The sequence below is a fragment of the Thermobia domestica genome, chromosome 7 (genome assembly GCF_964235325.1).
Source record: "Thermobia domestica chromosome 7, izTheDome1.hap1.1, whole genome shotgun sequence".
NCBI classification, from domain to species: Eukaryota; Metazoa; Arthropoda; class Insecta; order Zygentoma; family Lepismatidae; genus Thermobia; species Thermobia domestica.
The window spans coordinates 186,323,716-186,343,005 of NC_137460.1; the positions used below are offsets into that span (position 1 = coordinate 186,323,716).

Genomic DNA, 19,290 nt, shown 5'->3' on the forward strand with positions numbered 1-19,290 from the left:
CTGAAGGTATTACCACAGTTTACTTTATTCCAAGTTCAACTAGGAAACTTAAACTGAGAGGTTGGTTCTGTGAAAAGTTGTACTTTTATTTCTTATAGAGTCAACATAAAAACGGGGACATGCTAGACGTGAGCGTTTAGATGAAACTTCATTTGTGCGGCTTCTTTAAAAATGCTAGTACAGTATAACTTATTGCAAGTTAACTCATGCAGTCAAACTTACTAGGAATATCTATATCTATCTGTCTGTCTATGTATACCTTCCATGTTAATATTCCAAGGTTTAAGTGAGAAAATTATGATTTAATGGATGATGAGTAGAATGAAGGAAGTGTAAGGAAACGAGCCTCCGCAAGTCCACCTGGCTCAGCTAGAATTCAACCAGGGACCCCATGTACGACAGGGGCCTCTTTCTCTCTCTCTCTCTCTCTCTCTCTCTCTCTCTCTCTCTCTCTTTTCTCACACACACACACACACACTCACTCACTCACTCACTCACTCACTCTCTCTCTCTCTCTCTCTCTCTCTCTCTCGTAGGTATTTTGGTGGTCTGTTGTTTTTAAAATAAATGTCTGTTTCCATTTTTCCAAACAAAAACATACCCATCGTTAATAGTCTTCGTTCAAATATGAGTTTTAACGGATTTTATTATTTTCTTCAGTTACAGAAATTCATTTGTATGATTTCCAAGAATATTACGTGATATTAAAGGAAAATATTACCATGGAGGAGGTGGTTGTAAAGTGTGAAGTACTGGAGGAGGAGGTAGTAGATGGCCAAGATGATGATTCCAGCGTTAACTGTCATCCTGATTACTGGTCATCGGAATTGAAACACGAGGACACAGAACAAGCTGAAAGTGACGAGGATGAGGATCAGTATAACTTTATTGTCGAACCAGAAGTGAAAATTCATGAGTACAATTACGATGAAGATATAAAAAACGAGGAACATGATTCTTTGGAATCTTCTACCTGCCAAACTGCACCTACAAGTTTCTGTTTCAAAGATGAAAATCAAATGACGTATTCAACTGAATTCTTACGCGTAGAAAATGAACTATGCATAAAGGGAGATAAACGAGAGGAATTCAGGTATGTATCAGTGTAACTTTAAAAAGTATCAGTGTAAAATCTTTTAACGTAAATTCTTGATCTACCATTTTTTTTTAATAATTAAGAATTTAATAGTAGTATATTAATAGTTTTCCAATTCACGGTAATTTCCATTGATTGAAAACTGACAGATTATTCAAAATACTAATATTTAGTAAATAATGTCTCGAAGGAAAAGAAGCCCTTCCTCGTGATCTAATGCCTAGCTCGTGTTCCTTTGGTGCACATGGTCCCTTGTTCGATTTCCGGTGGGAGAGCACAAAAAATTAATCTCACAATCATTAACTTTCAGTAATCATGTGTCTCCTTTAGTCTAAAGATCATAAGCGTAGGGCGTTAAGCTGTGGGTTTTCTGGGTTTTGAGTGGGTCCTGTGCGGGTGTTAACCGGTCGGATTTTTGTCCTTGATTATGCCGCTATTTTAATGTACCATGTGCATGTCATGATGATAATGGTCTCATTCACACAATTGGAGCTGATGCAGGGTGATTTAAATATAGGAATGATGTTGAACACTTTCAGTAGTCTGCCCAATCTCCGGATCTTAACATAATTGAACATCTATAATCTGTTTATAACATAAATCCTCCGCAAATTCCCGCTTCCACCCTCTATCATGGTACTGAATAACTGACGTAGAATGGTATACCTAGGTAATATTTCACATGCTATTACTCACGACCTCAATGACTCCATTCCATGTCGCATCAGAGCTGTTTTGAGGGCGAAAGGTAATCCAATGTCATATTAATCTGATCAATTCTACTTTTTTAGATTTCCAAAAAATGCTGAGCAGAAGTGTTAGAGCTCTCATAAAATAACATTGTCTGTCCATTGACAGGTATCAGAGCAAATACGATAAGAGAGATCGAGAAGCAGTTTTCTGCATTCGATTCAGCGTCCAACAATGGGTTACACCTCCTCCGTCAACCCTCTATAAACCGGAAGTAGTTCAAATTAGCCATTTCCATATCATGACAACCCACAACACTCCACCGAAAGCGGAGCGGTTTTAATTTATTATTACTTTCGGTTTCAACACTGATTTCCGTGGAGCAAAAATTGTAAGAGATACCGAGAAGCGATTTTTTGCAATCGATTCAGCTTCCCAACAGTAGGTTCTATTTCCTTTCCTAACCGTCTTTTCAAGCTGGAAGTGGTTCAAATTAACGATTTTTGGTTTCAGGTTTTATCACCATAGAATGAAAAGAGTAAGGGATAGTAATGGCTTTTTGATAATGAATCAGTGTCCGAGGAACAGGTTCTATCGTTTATCTAACAGGATTGTATTAATATGTTGCAACCAGCACTTCGTAAGTGAACTTATCGATATCATCACTTCAATATATTCACGAACAAACCCAAATGAAGCCTGCATATCCTTCGTTACACGCATTAGTTACATATATATGGCCAAACATTAACTAATACAAATCTTACGGGAAATAAGGGTTCCGCTAAAATGATACAAGATGTACAGCAATAACGCTTTCCGATCTTTTGTGTAGCATAAAGCAATGGCACTTTGCAGTTTTAAGTTGTGGCTTTGTAGCTTAGTGTGGAAGCAACCAAGTTTACAAGAAGAAGAAAAATCATCTTTAGACCATACCAAGTAGATTTCAATTTTAGTTATTTCGTTTTTTCTTGCCTTTTTAAAAATAGATATTATTTACTAAAATGGTAATTTGGAAACTCAAGAACTCCCACGTTACATGTCATAATTTTCTCACACAAAAGTTTCTTAGATATTTTTTTTTAATTCGCTGTAAGACACTCCATCCCAAATAGTTACACATTCTTAAGCCATACAATTATATAAAAGTGTAATAGGTAAGTCTTTTAATGTGTTTAAAAATCACTACAATGGTATCCTCCCTTAAAATTGAAATAAAGTGGAATTTGTCTGGTACTGGAAAGATGAATAAACATATACAAAAGATGTTATTACCAACACGAGAAACCAAGGAGTTGGTGGTCTTTAACGCTTCCGACGATCGATCTATCTGTCCATCTCTCTCTCTCTCTCTCTCTCTCTCTCTATATATATATATATATATATATATATATATATATATATATATATATATATTCTTCTAATAGTGACCCCTTGTGCTTATACTATAGTACACATATGAACATTAAAAGAAAACCCTAAGTTTTATACATTAAATGACCTTACTATACACAAATTCAATACAATGCATATCAGAATTGTTCTCAGTGATGCTATTTTTTTGTGCTTGACTATATTTATAAATTGTGGTACTATTCTGTGGTGAAGTTGGAAATCACGTGGTGCATGATTATTATTAATTGTGAATTAACATTTGTAAGTGTATCTTTCTTTTTCTTCCTTCTTGCAGCGTGGAGAAACTTACATCAAACGATTACTCTAATATTCATGGACATCCTTTAAAATCTGATGGTAAATATAAGCATAATACGCCCGCTTGTAAAAAGTTTAAAATATTTTGTGAGTACTGTAATAAAGGGTTTGCCAAAAGATATGACCTGAAAGTTCATTTAAGAGTTCATACAGGTGAAAGACCATTTGTATGTGAATTTTGTAATAACGCTTATACAGCGAAGAGTCATCTTAATTATCATATACGATCACATACAGGCGAGAGACCACATGCATGTCCTTACTGTACAAAAGCCTTCTCCAGGAAAGGTTACTTGACAACACATTTAAGGACTCACACTGGGGAGAAACTATATACATGTGAAGTGTGTAAAAAGGAATTTTCTCAGAGAGTATCTCTGCAAATACATCTTAGAATCCATACTGGCGAAAAGCCATATACTTGCCAGCAATGTTTCCAATCCTTTTCAAGATCAGAACACCTGAAGAAACACATTCGGATACACACTGGTGAAAGACCATATACGTGTACGTTTTGTACAAAATCATTTTCTCAGAAGTTTAATTTAGAGAATCACTTAAGAACTCATACAGGTGAGAGACCTTTTAGCTGTGATCATTGTGCAAAATCTTTCGTAGACAGAGGCAGTTTTAAAAGACATCTGAGAACTCATACTGGTGAAAGACCATATCGCTGTTCCTTTTGCTTTAAGTCATTTGCACAGGCAACCGCTCTCAAAAGTCATATTGTCATACACTCACTTGAGAAGCCATTTCTATGTCACCTATGTAGTAAGGATTTTAAAAGATCTAAGTCCTTAAAAAAACATTTAGAAGTACACAAATAAATATGGACAGTACTATTTCCAGTATATTCGGCATTATGGAAAATAATGTCTGCGAAAGGAAGTGTAATTAGTAAAAGCAAAATAATAATGAATCTATGTTAAAAGTAATACCAAAGTTTAATAAATTGTACTTCTGCAGCGCGACCAAACGCCACGGGCTTTACATTCGACGAATTGTACCCCCATAGATTCGCTTCCGAAAACAAGACCGTGTCCGCCAAGTTCTGTTGCAGTGTTCTTGATGCCTGATGGAGAATATCCAGTGAAAATGATCTGAGCTCTGGCACGTGGAATTGTCTGCTCCATGATGACAATGCATCCTCTTATTGGGCTTTTGCAACAAGGGAGCTTCGTGCCCACATCAACATCATTACTCGCCAGATTTGGCTTACGACTTCTTCCTTTCCCCGAAGATAAAGCTGCAGCTAAAGGGAACGTGAACAAGATTCAGCGGGAATCATAAGTCCTATGTTACACTTCAAGAACAGAATCTCTATAACATGTTCCAGCGAGCTAGGATCGGTGTACAAGGTGATCCAAAGGTGTGGAAACATCCTAATAAGTGGTAAACGCTGCAAAATATAACCAAAGTGACAATGTCGATGGAGAATAGGGATGAGGGAAATGTTTGAGGACACATCGCAGTGATGTTCACCATCTTTAATGTCCCAGAGTTGTCTTAAATGGAAACCATACCATGTGATACGTCATTTTAATAGCAAATTTTCCTGGAAATTTAATGGCGCTATTATTTTTGTTCTAGTGCTAACCATAACTAAGTTATGTTTCATTTTTTGTATCGTTACAGGCGAGTTACTAGCAGAAGATGGCCTTGAAGCATGGAGAGCACATTGAGACTGTGTTGATCACTGGAGAACGAACAACCAGAGTGACTGCAGATGATTTTAATCACCGTCATCTGGAAAGGACTCTCATCAGCAATTGTACTGTGATCGAAGTGTTGAAGAAATTCCAAAACTGGCACATCGACCCAAAACAGGTAGACTACGCACAATAACAGACCAGGGAACAACTCGAGCAGTGTTAACATCATTCAGTAAAGTCCCAAGAGAAGCACGTGCATTTTTAGCCCGTGAAAGTTGTGTTAGTCGCACCTCAATCATGCGTGTTACGTCAGGGAATAAGTTGCACCCTTATAAGCTGTAACTTTACCAACACCTTACAGAAGTTGATTAAGATCCTCGTCTGGAATTTGCTCAGTGGGTACAGAGCATCCACGACAAAACCCCACATTCGCCTCTGACGTATTTTTTACTGATCAAGCAAGCTTTTACATGCCGGGCGAGGTTAAACAGAACGTGGGATAGTGGTCGCATAGTAATCCGGATTGGTTTCACACATCTGCAGGTGTTCCCGACAAGATAATATGGTGTAGCGGGTGGGGACTCGTGTTGTGGATCCATTCTTCATCAACAGAACTTAAACGGCGATGGGTTTTCGGTGCATGTTAGAAGACATTTTTTCATCACTACTGTCGGATGATGGGTCGTCCTTAACTTTTTTTAGCACGATGGCGCCCTATCCCATTGCGGTAGCTGTGTCCGTGAGTACCTCGATTAGCAGTTTCCTAATACGTGGACTGGTCGGCGAGATAATGTGGAATGACCACTTTGTTCCCCTGATCTAACCCCAGTGGATTACTACTTATGCGGATGTAAAGTTTGTTGTGTATGCGATGCAAGTTAGGTATGTTTAGCATCTCAAGGATCGAATTATGTAAGCATGTTTTAACATTGCAGCTGACACTTTGCGCAAGGTTTTGCGTGACTGAAAACAGAATGTATCTGACAGTCGACTGGAATGGAGAACACATTGAACATGTTCTGAACAGTAAGTGGTCCTTGCCGTATGACAGGACACAACAAAGAAACAGTCATAACTTCGTAACAGTGAGCGCAGAGCAAAAATAACAGTGCCATCAATTTCTACGAAAATTTGCGATTAAAAACGACTTATCACATGCTATGATTTCAATTCAAGACAGTTGCATAAAACTCAAGATGGTGGATGCCACACTGATATGTGTTCATTTTCCCCTACCGCTATTTCTTACCTACGTTGTTATATTTTGCAATGTTATTAGGGTGTTTCCACATTTTTGAACCATTCTGTATTACTGTATAGTGAGAATATTTTAAAGAGGACACTATCCAAACTTAAATCAAGTAAGTATATTTCAGTCTTGGAACTTCTTTAGATACTTACACCATCTACTGTTCGCATTCACTTTTTTTTTTTTTTTTTTTTTTTTTTTGAGAAAGGTTCAACTTTGTTACTTTAGTTATTAGAAAGTAGCAGAATAACTCAATTCTTCCTATCTTGGTGGGAGGAGGATCTATACCATAGTAGCAGCATCCAATATGAGTAGGAAGGTTAATTCTAATTTCTAGGAGAATGTTATCTTTCCACGTAGTTTAATGGGAACCTTGCTTCAAAGTTCCAGTGAACATAGATGACAGATTCAGTGACTCAAGTTGCATATTTTTATTGTGTTTTGTCAGGCGTACTGTATCTAAATCGCAGGGTACTTTTTTCCAGTTCAAAAGGTTAATTCCTTTCGTTTTCAATGTCATATGTGCATACTCTGATCAGTATATGCATTAAAGGCGTCTGTAATAAAAATATAGTTAAAATCTGTATAAGAATTTGTCTATAATAAGTAATGTCCGGATTTGTGTGTAATTACATATTTTTTCCTTCATATGTAGGTTCATCAAATCCTTAAATGTTTGTGATTCACACCTGTAGGGTGCTTCAACTCAAGTTTCATATTACATATTTTTACATATTTTGACCAATATTACATATTTCTATGGTTTCTAGATTTTTTTTTTTTTTTACATAAAACTGTCTTAAAATTTTGCGTTTACTGAAATTTTAATTCAAAATAAAAAAAATAAACTCTCCAACTGTGCAAGGCTTGCATCTAGATTCAATTTTGTCGTGTCTATCTTTTCGTTTATTTACCGAAAGAGAAATATCTCTCTGTCTCTTTTTCTTTTTTTATTTGTTTTTATTTGTCAAACCATGTTTCGCAGAATTTTCGCCGATAATAAAAGAAATATAAGAGGAAACAAGTAAAAATCCTCCCTCCGGGGTACATTAGCAGCGCCCTTTATTCTCAACTATGGAGGAAGACAGATGACGTGCCTGACAGGCGACTGGCCAGGAAATTTCTAAAATGAAGTCTATTTGATTGTTATCGGAGGTCGGTCGGACGGGAAAAAAGATGAAAGCAAATCCTGCAATTCAAGTTAAAACTGTATGCTAGTGTGCTTCTAGGAATTTACTGCAAGAGTTCGTTCCAAGAAGCTGGCGACAATGGCAATATCATAGCAGGTAACCTAAGCTTTCAAAGAACTTCACTTGTTCAACTGAATGACAGGAGGACAGTACTGTAGTATGGAAGTTGCAAAACGCACGTGTTCTGTATTGACCGTCGAAGTTAGAAATGGCTCCGGTTGCCTCAACTTTATCCGCAAAATTGCGATCGTGGGTAACTATCGATGATGCGTTTACTACGGACGGTAAAGTGGTGTTGTGCCAAGTGTGTGATAAAAAAAATTGGATGTTCAATAAAATCTCAGTTAGAACAACAAGTACGAAGTGCACTCCATGCAAGAAATAAAAATTTGCGAACTGAAAAAAAAAAAAAAAATACTCTTGACACAAATGCAAGATACTTCAGTGAGTGAGTTTTTCAAAGACTTGTGCCAAGCAATGATAACAGCAAACATTCCTTGGAACAAAGTTCAAGTGCTAAAATACCGTGCTTTTCTGGAGAAGTACTGCGGGCATCGAATTCCTGACGAATCCACTCTTCGAAAGTGTTATCTCAAAGTTTGTTATAGGGAAGCTATAGATACCATTAGGGCAGAAATAGGTAGTTCATATATTTGGATTTCTGTGGACGAAACAGCAGACGTTTTTGGGACGTTATGTAGCAAATTTAGTGATTGGAAAGTTAAGTGAAGACTCCATCTAAATCCTATCTTATTGCGGGTAAATTGCTGGAACGCACGAATCATTCCTCGATTTCTCGCTTTGTAAACGATGGTCTTAAAGTGTTGTGGCAGGGAGGAGTTCAGGAAGAAAAAGTCCTTGTTCTCTATATAGACAGTGCAGCGTACATGTTAAAAGCGGCTACAGCACTTACAGTTTTTTATTCTCACTTAATTCATTTCACCTGTATGGCCCATGCTCTTCAGCGTGTTGCTGAAGAGGTGAGAGACAACTTTTGCGAAGTAAATCAACTAGTTTCTTCCACGAAAAAAATGTTTGTTAAGGCGCCACAATGTGTTCAAGTTTACAGAGATCAACTGCCAGACGTGCCACTTCCTCCGGAGCCTGTGCTAACGCGATGGGGCACTTGGATATAGACAGTACATTTCCACAATGAACATTTTCAAAAAATTAAGCCTGTTATTCATTCATTTCCATCGGAGTCTGCTGAGTCAGTTGCCATTGCTCAGAAACTGTTTAAAGACTCAAAAGTAGCGTGTGATATCGCATACATAGACAGCAATTTTGGTTGGCTACCTACAAGCATTAAAAAGCTAGAGACTGTTGGGTGGCCTCTTCGGAATCCATGAAAATCATAGAGGATGCAAAGAGACTGCTGCACGGTATGTGTGGAGATGTAGGAGAAAAAGTTCGAAAGAAACTAAATAAAGTGCTGGAAAGAAACCCGGCCTACGACAGCCTATTGGCAGCGTGCGAGATTCTCAGTGGTGAAACAAGAACCCCCCCTGAAGATATTTCCCCCAACTACATTCTCCTGTTACCTCGTGTGATGTGGAGAGATCATTCTCTGCATACAAGAATAGTTTATCCGATCGCCGACAAAATTTAACTTCTGATCATTTGGAAATGTACCCTGTAACCCATTGTGCAACAACACAATTGAACTTCAGACACATCATTTGTAAGTACTTTATTTCAAATTAAAAGTGTTCATTAGTGGAAATATTCTTCAATCTTAGTTCAGCTTGTTTAAAAGATATAGGACTGCTTTTTCCTTCATGAAATAAATACATATAAAACAATACATTTCTTCTTAAGTTGCTTTTAGTATTTAAATTTGTATATTGCGTATAATTCATTTCAAGATTGGGCCGTGGTGGATGCGCATTTAGTGTAAAAGATTCTAGATTTGAAACGGGACCACACCGAACCACATGAGATTTCTGACGTACAAATGCCGTATGCATTGCTTTTCTCGGGGCGTTCCTGTTTCTCTCGAGCCGATTCACATTTTCCTTCATTCGCGTCATTTTCATTATTTTCATTTTCATTATCCTGCAATCAGTCACGTCAGTGACGTATGGCTGTCTCAGCTGTTCAAGCATTTCACTTCATTGGGGGACTTGCATTAAGCAGGATAAAGTGTAGTAGATTTTCCTTTTTATTTTAATAATTCGTTTAAATATTGCATACTCATACGCGTGTTAATATTACATTTTCATAAATATGTAACATATGTAATATTACATATTCTTATATAATGTTACATATTTCTTACATTTTTAAGCAATTTTTATTACATATTTATGTACATATTAGCATATATTACCCGCTTCGCTGAGTTGAAATAAATAATTTAAATACACACTGATATTGCTCATTTTGGATCATTTTAATGAATGTCATCCCTCCTCATCCACTAAGTGTCAGGGCTGAAAATGGACTTAAATAGCATCAGAAGTGTCACTGTTCATTTCGGCGACCGCAAGAGCTATAGATTCAACAGTAGTATCTGTCTTTTTTGACCATTTATTTATATATATATCCCCCACCCCCATGTTGCGGGCCATGGCAACGGAAATGTCACCGTTCATCTCAGCGATCTAAAAATGTGGATTCAGCACTAATATAAGTTATTTTCGATGATTTTTAAATATCTCTTCCTCCCCCTCCCCCAAGTTGTGGGTTTGGATTTAAACGGGATCGAAGCTACCACTGTTCATCTAAGGGATCAAAAAAACTATACATTCGACACTGATAGTGGTCATTTTCGATAATATATATATATAAAGAATGAGTCAGAAAAAACTTGGCCAGTAACTTTGACCAAAAAAGTAGGTAAGAAATGAAAAGAAGAAAGGTCGTTTTAATACTTAGTTGACTATAAAGTAAAAAAAAAAAAAATTAAACACAAAAGATATCATAAAGAACTAATTATGGAAAAATGCTCGTACATTAGTTTTAATCCGCTTCATAAGAGTTTGCACATCTTCTTCTGTTATTTGATTGGCAGCTGCAGTCCACTTGCGACGAAAAGTTTTCAAGTCAGTCGCCTTCCCTTTTGATGTTTTCAATGTTCTTTTAATGTGGGCCCAATATTTTTCAATTGGCCTAAGTTCAGGGCAATTTGGTTGATTTGCTTCTCTTCGAACTGCGACGATACCCTTTTCTTTATAACAATCAGTGGCTGCTTTAGGGTAGTGAGAGGTAGCAAGATCTCGCCAAAAGAAAACAGAGTTACTGTGTGACATCACAAATGGATACAAGCGTTTTTGTAAACATTCCTTTGTATAAATTTCGCTGTTAATTGTCCGTGTTGTGATGAACGCCTTGCTTTTTTTTTTTTTTTTTTTTTTTTTATATATATATATATATACCGCATGAACAAATAGCTTGCCAAATCAAATATTTTTTTTAGGGTATTTGGATGCCTTCCGTTGTTTAAATTTATCCTGCACATCTCCTCTCTTCAGTGCCACGTAGTACTCCTTTCCGGAAATTTGACTGAAATCAGCGACACCAAAGGTTTCGTCGTCCATAATGCAACATTCATATTGAGTAAGGTACTGATCATAGAGTTTTCTTGCTTGGGATTTTGCCGTCAGTTGTTGTTTTCGTCTCGGTTAGGTACCTTGTGCACTTTGAAAGATCGTAAACCTTTCTTTGCTTTAATTATGTGCACTGTAAATTGTGACGCTTTGACCACACCAGCAACTGCTCTTTCCGATAAATTCGGATTCTGACGCAGCAATGCAGTAACCCTTTTCTCCAGCTTCGGTTGGCTAGTCCCCGGTTTTCTACCTGAGCCAGGTTTTCTTTCAACAGTTAAATCTTGTGTGTACTTTTTAATTATATTTTGCACAGTAGACCGAGGGTACTTTACGAGTTTGCTTAATTTATTTAAGGACAAACCTGGATTTTCGAGGTATTTGTTCACAATTAGTTTTCGTTTTTCTAACTGACTCATCGTTCTTTACCACACCACGCGCACTTCACAACTGACACTCTATTCGTGAGTAAGATCGGCAGTTTGTCCTTGCATATGTACAGTGCTGCCAATGTTCATCTTATATACTAGAAAATATGGTGGGAGGAAAGCGGCCAAGTTTTATCTGACTCATTCTTCATATATATATATATATATCTTTCCCTCCTCCAAATGGCGGGGATGATTTTAGATTTAAACCGGATCGGAAATGTCTCTGTTCATCTGAATGATCCCGAAAACTATGGATTAGATACTAATATAGGTCATTTTCGATTATTATTATATATAGCTCCCCATCCCCCTCCTCCTTGCTGCGACACACGGCATCAGAATTGTCACTGTTAATCTCCATAGTTACTCCTGAAACTATGGATTCGACAAAAATATTAGTCATTTTCGATCAATTTCAAATGTTTATCCCCCTCCCCAACTATCAGGGCTGCACTTGTATTCAAAACAGCATCAGAAGTGTCACTATTTCTCACATCGACCCCGAAAAATATGGATTAAACACAAATATCGGTCATTTTTGATCATTTTGAAATTTCTCTCCCCCTCCTCCTCCCCTACGTTGTATCGTCAAACTGAATAGCCTAAAGCTATTCCTGCCCCTAAACTCATGTATGTTGAAAATTTGATTGAGATCGGTCGGGTAGTTCAAGAGTGATGAAATCACAAAGGCAGTCATTTTATTTTATTTTTTAAAGATATATATATATGTATCTTCCTCTTCCCCTCCGCTATGTTGGCTCGTCAAAGTGAAACGATAAAAAACTCCCAAGGCCCGGCCCTCATATATGTTGAAAATTTGATAGAGATTGGTTGGGTGGTTCAAAAGTTATTAGGTTTTATTAGTTTTTATTTATACGTCCCCCTCCCCTAGAATCTACCGTTAAAGTAAAATTGCAAATATGTTTTCAGATCCGAACCTCATGTATCTTGAAAATTTGATTGAGATCGGTCGGATAGTCTGAAAGTTACAAAAATAGTCACTTTCAGTCTTATATAAATTGATTTTTGTATATCTCCTATCTCCCCCTCCCCTAGGTTACACCGTAAAAGTGAAATGACGAAAACATCCCAGGCCCGAATCCTATCTATGTTGAAAGTTTGATCAAGATAGGTCTGGTGGTTCAAGAGTTATTAAGTTTAATTTATTTTTTGTGGGTTTCTCCCCTCCCCTAAGTTCTTCCGTTAAAGTGATTATGATAAACACCACCTCAGGTCCGAACCTCATCTATGTTGATTTTTTAAAGATCGGTCGGGTGGTTTAAGCGTGATAAAGTCACAAAACCAGTCACTTTAATTTTTACTTTTTTGACATATATCTCCCCCCTCTCCTCCCCTTCGGTGTACTGTAAAAGTGAAATGAAGAAAGCATGCCAGGCCCAAACCTTATCTATGTTGAAAATTAGATGGAGATCGGTAGGGTGGTTCAAGAGTTATTAAGTTTTATTCATTTTCATATATTTCCTTTTTTCCCCAGCCCCTCCCCTAAAATCTACTGTCAAAATGAAATGATAAAAAAACTTCTCAAGTTTGAACTTCATAGATGTTGAAAATTTGATTGAGATCAATCGGATGGTTCAAGAGTTATGAATTCACAAACATAGTCACTTTTATTTTTATTTTTATTGTTTTTTATATATTTCCCCTTCACAAACATAGTCACTTTTATTTTTATTTTTATTGATTTTTTATATATTCACCCCTCCCCTACATTGCTCCGTCAAAATGAAATGATAAAAATCATCCCAGTCCCAAAGCTCATCTACATTGAAAATTTGATCAAGATCGTCTGGTGGTTCAAGAGTTATTAAGTTTTATTAATTTTTTCTATGTCCCCTCCTCCCCCTCCCCTAAGTGCTACTGTCAAAGTAAATAGCTAAAAACACTCCGAGGCCAGAACCGCATCTACATGGGAAATTTGATCGAGATCGGTCGAGCGGTTCAAGAGATTAAGAGTCATGAACATAGTCGCTTTCAATTTTATAATATAGATTTAGGGGGTTGATATTACATAAAAATCTGGACTCTAATAGTAAGACTTCCAATTTTGTAAACTTATTTTCTTTCATCATTTAAAATATTTCCACTTTCACGGTTTCCAGGCTTCCATATTATTTCCCTTGTACTATATTGCAGACACACATAGTGTCATATCTTAATAATTTCATTCAAAGATTGGGAGTTATTCTGCTCTAAAATAATCTTTGATTGGTTTCTTCTCTAAACTTATCAAACGTAAACTAGCCACTTTTTCGACATAGTTCATAATTTGCGCAATAGATACACACATGGAGGTGAAAATTTAACAATGAGAAAATTCGTTTAAACATAATTCATACCAAATCCAATGTTTTCCCTGAAGAGTATCGCACTTTGTAAGCGTTTTACTAATTTAATGAAAGAAAATACCAATATACAAATGATTATCAAAATAATAGAAGCACCTCGAGGTGGAAAGATGTCAGATGTCTGAGTCGACAACTGTCAGGCGGTGACCACGGTGCCTGAATGTGGGTGGTGGAGTGTTAGGACAACGCACTACTACGTGAAAAGCAATAGAATGACAATGTGCAGATTTCCAAAGAAGACAAATTGTTGGCGTTCGGTATGTGGTGCGAGCGTGACGACAGTCGCAGGTGTGTTGGGTGTGTCTCAAGCGACAGTGTCCAAGATGATGATGGCCTATAAAACTTACGACAATACCACATCAACGAAGAGGAACAGTAGTAGGAAGAAAACCTTCGGTAAAGGTCCTGCCAAGCATTAATGCGGAGTGCTACTTAGAACCGTCGAGTGACTGTGATGAGAGTGACGAAGGAACTCAAACAGCATTTCCCACAGCATGTGTCAGCAATCAGTTTACCGCGAGTTACATGACATAGATGTAGGGTGTAACCGGTGATGAGGAACTGTCACGATTTAGCACGACGCCAATGGTGCCATGAACATATGACATGGACTCTGATGCCTGGATATGTGTGATGTAGTCAGATGGATCATCGTTAACCTTATTTGGAACCACGGGCCGTGTTTGTATGTGGCGGATGCCGAATGAAGCGTATGATCAGCAATGTCTCCGCTCAACAATGAAACATGGCAGTGTGTCTGTAATTCTATGGGCCCCAATATCCTGCGGGGTACTGCGCTGACACCTAACCAGCCGCGTCATAGCTTGTGATTATATCGCCATTATAAGGGACATGGTCCAGATGTTGTTTCCAGGCAATGACGTCAGATCCCAGGTTGATAATACGTCCATTCACATAGTTTGGGCTGTTGACCTGTGGTTTGAGGAACAAGGGGATGAAGTCGAATACCCCCTGTGACTCCGTCTAATCCCGGTCCCAAATCCGGTGCAGATTTCTCCTTTCATTCTCTCGTACCGACGTGAGTGATGCACTGCACGCTGAGCTTGTAACTTTCTACATACTACCACTTACGCCCTCTGTGAATCCGTTTCACGTCGCACTGGAGCTGTTCTGAAGGTAGTCCAACGCTGTGTCTATTTTGATAACCATCTTTATCTAGAAATGTTTATATTGGGATCCCAGAATGTTTACGATATTGCATGTCTCTCAATTTTAGTTCTTTTGTGTATAAGATTTAGTAAAAATTTGGTAAAATGATCTGATGCATATTTGTTTCATTGGATGCGTTTCGTTTTGAATATCACTAATATTTATTTCTTTATTCTGAGGTATTCATATGGATGGTTTAAAATACGAAATTGAGATTTGGGGAAAAGGTAAAGAGGAAGTTAGTTGAAACACATCCATTAACAATTAAGATTTTTAATTTTTTTTTTTAATAATGAATGTTTAATTGTTAGGATAAATTTTAGTCAAAGCTGCATCTAGAGGGGAAGGATGGTATTGAAGGATAAAGCATATCTGTTTCCACTATTTGTACATGAAATTCCTATAAGGATAATTTCATTTAAAAAAAAACAAGAGTCTTTTGCGAATATAGGAGTTTGTTTTTAGGTGAGCTTCTCCCAAATAGCAAATCTGGGATTTGCATGCTACTTCGCAAGGTGACGGCCAGATTGGGCATTACTACATTTATGATAATAATAAATTTGAGTAATATCTGAGAATATGGAAAAGTTTTATTTGTGTGTATAGTGTTAGATATGACATATTAGATTTCTAAACTAAAAGCTAAACAACACTTACTATTGAATAAGTATGTGGTATTACAGTTTTCATAAGTGCTTTTGTTAATGACTATTAAGTACGTTGGAAGTAGTAGAAATATCAATTCACGAAGCAGTTCGAGAAAAGCGGCTTGACTTGGGTCAATACATAGTTGCCAAAAATATTTTACCTTCCAATATTTTTGGAGGAGTACTTATCCAAACTTGACAATGACATTTGACCTCCTAAATGAAGAGGTACCTAAGCGTTGGATGCATCTTCCACAGGACAGTCGGGGACCAGGAAAAGCCAAATCTATCTTCAAACGACGTTATTTTTGAAATGAATATGTGGATGACTTGTTGGAATCATATTGTTAACTCTGTTTACAAAGTTAGACCTTGTGACACTTTTAAGAACTTTGTCACTTTTTTTTCAGGATGTCGGTTGAACGTAATACCTTATTTTGATACTCAGTTCAATAAAGACAAATGAAACGATATATAATTGTTAGGGTTTTAGATACCGTTATTTCGACACCTATCTCTGTATATTGATAGTGTAGAGTAGAAGAATTAGTAGGAGTAGGAGCTCCAATACTAGTCTTACAGATAGGGTGACGATTGGAATTTATTGTACCTATTTTCGGTTCGGAACCACGTGTTCCTTCACTTAAGACAGATGAACTTAACGGAAATGCAGACAGTTAGCTAGAGAGGGGAAGTCAAAAACTTGGTAAGATTATCTTGCTTCTCAGTCCTTGCTCAACTATATATATATATGGTGCCTTCCATTTCAACTCAGGCAAAATAATAATAATAATAATAATAATAATAAAATAAAACAAAACAAAATAAAATTATACCATCACCATATCAGATATTGTTGAAACTTTTTCTATAGCAACTAGACATGTTTATAAGAGACCCATAATTTTTGGTTTTGTCGAAAAAAAAATCCTGCCAAGTAATGGGCCGTCAAAGACGGGGAGTACAAATTATGAATTGTAGAAAACATGGAAAATGGTCAACTTCGGAGCCCCACCATTCAGCTATGAAGACAGGTAGAATTATAATTCTTGTTGTGGAATGTACACAGGCATATAAAATAAACTATATTTTATTATAGTTTGGCTTACGCATACGTATCTTTCTGTACATAAATTAACAAATGAACGTCAATTTATCTGAAAAGTTGAAGTTTGCGAATTTTTTCGAGCACTTCCGGTTCGAATTTTAAAATTCTGTTTTCACGGTTGGTAAGACCGTGTTACCTGCTTTCTGAAAAAAATTTTTGTATCGCTTCTGTGTGCAACCATTTCGTCGCAAAAAATTCGAGAAATTGTCAAATTTTCAAAAATCGCCACTTTCGGGCGCCATTTTCTCGAAAACACCATTTTTTTAAAATTATGAAATTTTGTCAGATGGTTCAACTTTACATGAATAATAAACACACCAAATATCATTCTTGACCAATGCTTCATGAATTAACTACAGTCTTTTGAAGTTAGCGAAGTTTCGTTAACTTTGATGTCTCATTTGGCAACAATGGAAACAATAAAAGTACAACAATTTGATGATGTTTGTGATTCACATTCACTAAATGAAGAATAAAAGTTTTTCCTGACTACATTTTATTTTGATCCATAAGGTTCTCTGAAAAAGTAAAATTAGCCTCCCTCTACTCCTCCGTTTTCTTAAACCGAAGTAATCTGAGATAGAAATTACGAAACACATAAATTTTACGTTCACTTAAAATGGTCTTGGAAACAAAATTTCACTGATTTGTTTTTCACACGAAGGAATCATTTCCTTGCTTTGTGTCTTCTTCGCTAAGAGCATGTAACCTTGCAGATGTTCCAATAGGTGTTGGTGCACTCACAACTCGTAGCATATTCTCGATAGTCACAAAACACTTATTTTCACTTCTCTTATGCTCTTCTGCAAACCTGTACCTTGTTGAAGGTCCATGTGGAAGCATAAACAGCACTTCAACTTCACGTAATTCATGATTTATTCATAATATTTCTGCCACCCACCACTGGTTATCATATATGCATGTAACAAAAGTTCCTTTTTGCAGATTTCTTAAATCTACACTTCGAATTGCAGAAGCTCGATTTTGGGGGAAGCATGAAGTTAGTTCATGGTGACCCGTTACTGCCATAAAAACTTCGCCATTTTCCGAAAGCCAAAGGTGACTTCATTGAATACCAGTTACCGATCGCACACTTTCCCACTCTTGGATTTTCTCTCTCTCTCGAAAATTGTCGAATTCAGTTCCTGGCAACAAAACAAGAGTAATACCCGGAGTTTGTAATTGCACTATACTCAGGAATTCTTCTGCACACACTTCCCTCGCAGGTTGGGGACCCATTTGGTTGAATACTATAAAATTCCGAGTGACCCATTCTTATACTAGGATTGTTCTGTTTAAAAAGTCCGTAAATTTCTTTGTCCATTTTCGATCACTGTAATGACATCGCAGTTATTGGGACTTTGGAGCATTCCAAATCATCATTGAGGTAATCGTTCAAGCTTTTTATAGATAATCAGAATTTATTGGTTGGCCGTTTCAAGTAAACTTAAAATCTGTGTGTTTCGTAATCGTAATGTCCACCTCAGATTACTTCGCTTTAAGAAAACGGGCGAGTAGGAGGCAAGCTAATTTTACTTTTTCAGAGAACCTTATGGATCAAAATAAAATGTAGTCAGGAAAAACTTTTATTCTTCATTTAGTGAATGTGAATCACAAACATCATCAAATTGTTGCACTTTTATTGTTTCCAGTGTTGCCAAATGTGACATCAAAGTTAACGAAACTTCGCTAACTTCAAAAGACTAATTAATTCATGAAGCATTGGTCGAGAATGTTATTTGGTGTGTTTACTATTCATGTAAAGTTGAACCATCTGACAAAATTTCATAATTTTATAAAAAATGGTGTTTTCGAGAAAATGGCGCCCGAAATTGGCGATTTTTGAAAATTTCTTGAATTTTTTGCGACGAAATGGTTGCACACAGAAGCGATACATTTTTTTTTTTCGGAAAGCAGGTAACACGGTCTTACCAACCGTAAAAACAGAATTTTAAAATTCGAACCGGAAGTGCTCGAAAAAAAAATTCCCAAACTTCTACTTTTCAGATAAATTGACGTTCATTTGTTAATTTATGTACAGAAAGATACGTATGCGCAAGCCAAACTATAATAAAATATAGTTTATTTATATCCCTGTGTACATTCCCCAACAAGAATTATAATTCTACCTGTCTTTATAGCTGAATGGTGGGGCTCCGAAGTTGACCATTTTCCATGTTTTCTACAATTCATAATTTGTACTCCCCGTCTTTGACGGCCCATTACTTGGCAGGAATTTTTTTTTCGACAAAACCAAAAAATATGGGTCTCTTAAAAACATGTCTAGTTACTATAAAAAAAAGTTTCAACAATATCTGAAATGGTGATGGTACATGCTCTGCCTGAATTGAAATGGAAGGCACCATATATATATATATATATATATATATATATATATATATATATATACACATCTCCTTTAGCCCTAAA

At 36.7% G+C, this 19,290-nt stretch overlaps 1 protein-coding gene across 1 annotated transcript in view; it reads left to right on the forward strand.

Annotated features, from left to right (window-relative positions):
• LOC145689442 (uncharacterized) overlaps positions 1-10,820 on the forward strand; it is a 113,429-nt gene extending 102,609 nt beyond the window's left edge. Inside the window, exons 5-6 of the mRNA XM_081763597.1 lie at positions 661-1,093; positions 3,477-10,820. Of these exons, the coding sequence (XP_081619723.1) occupies positions 661-1,093; positions 3,477-4,326 (1,283 nt within the window). The 3' untranslated portion in view covers positions 4,327-10,820. The remainder of the gene's footprint in view (positions 1-660; positions 1,094-3,476) is intronic.
• The last annotated feature ends 8,470 nt before the right edge of the window (positions 10,821-19,290 follow it).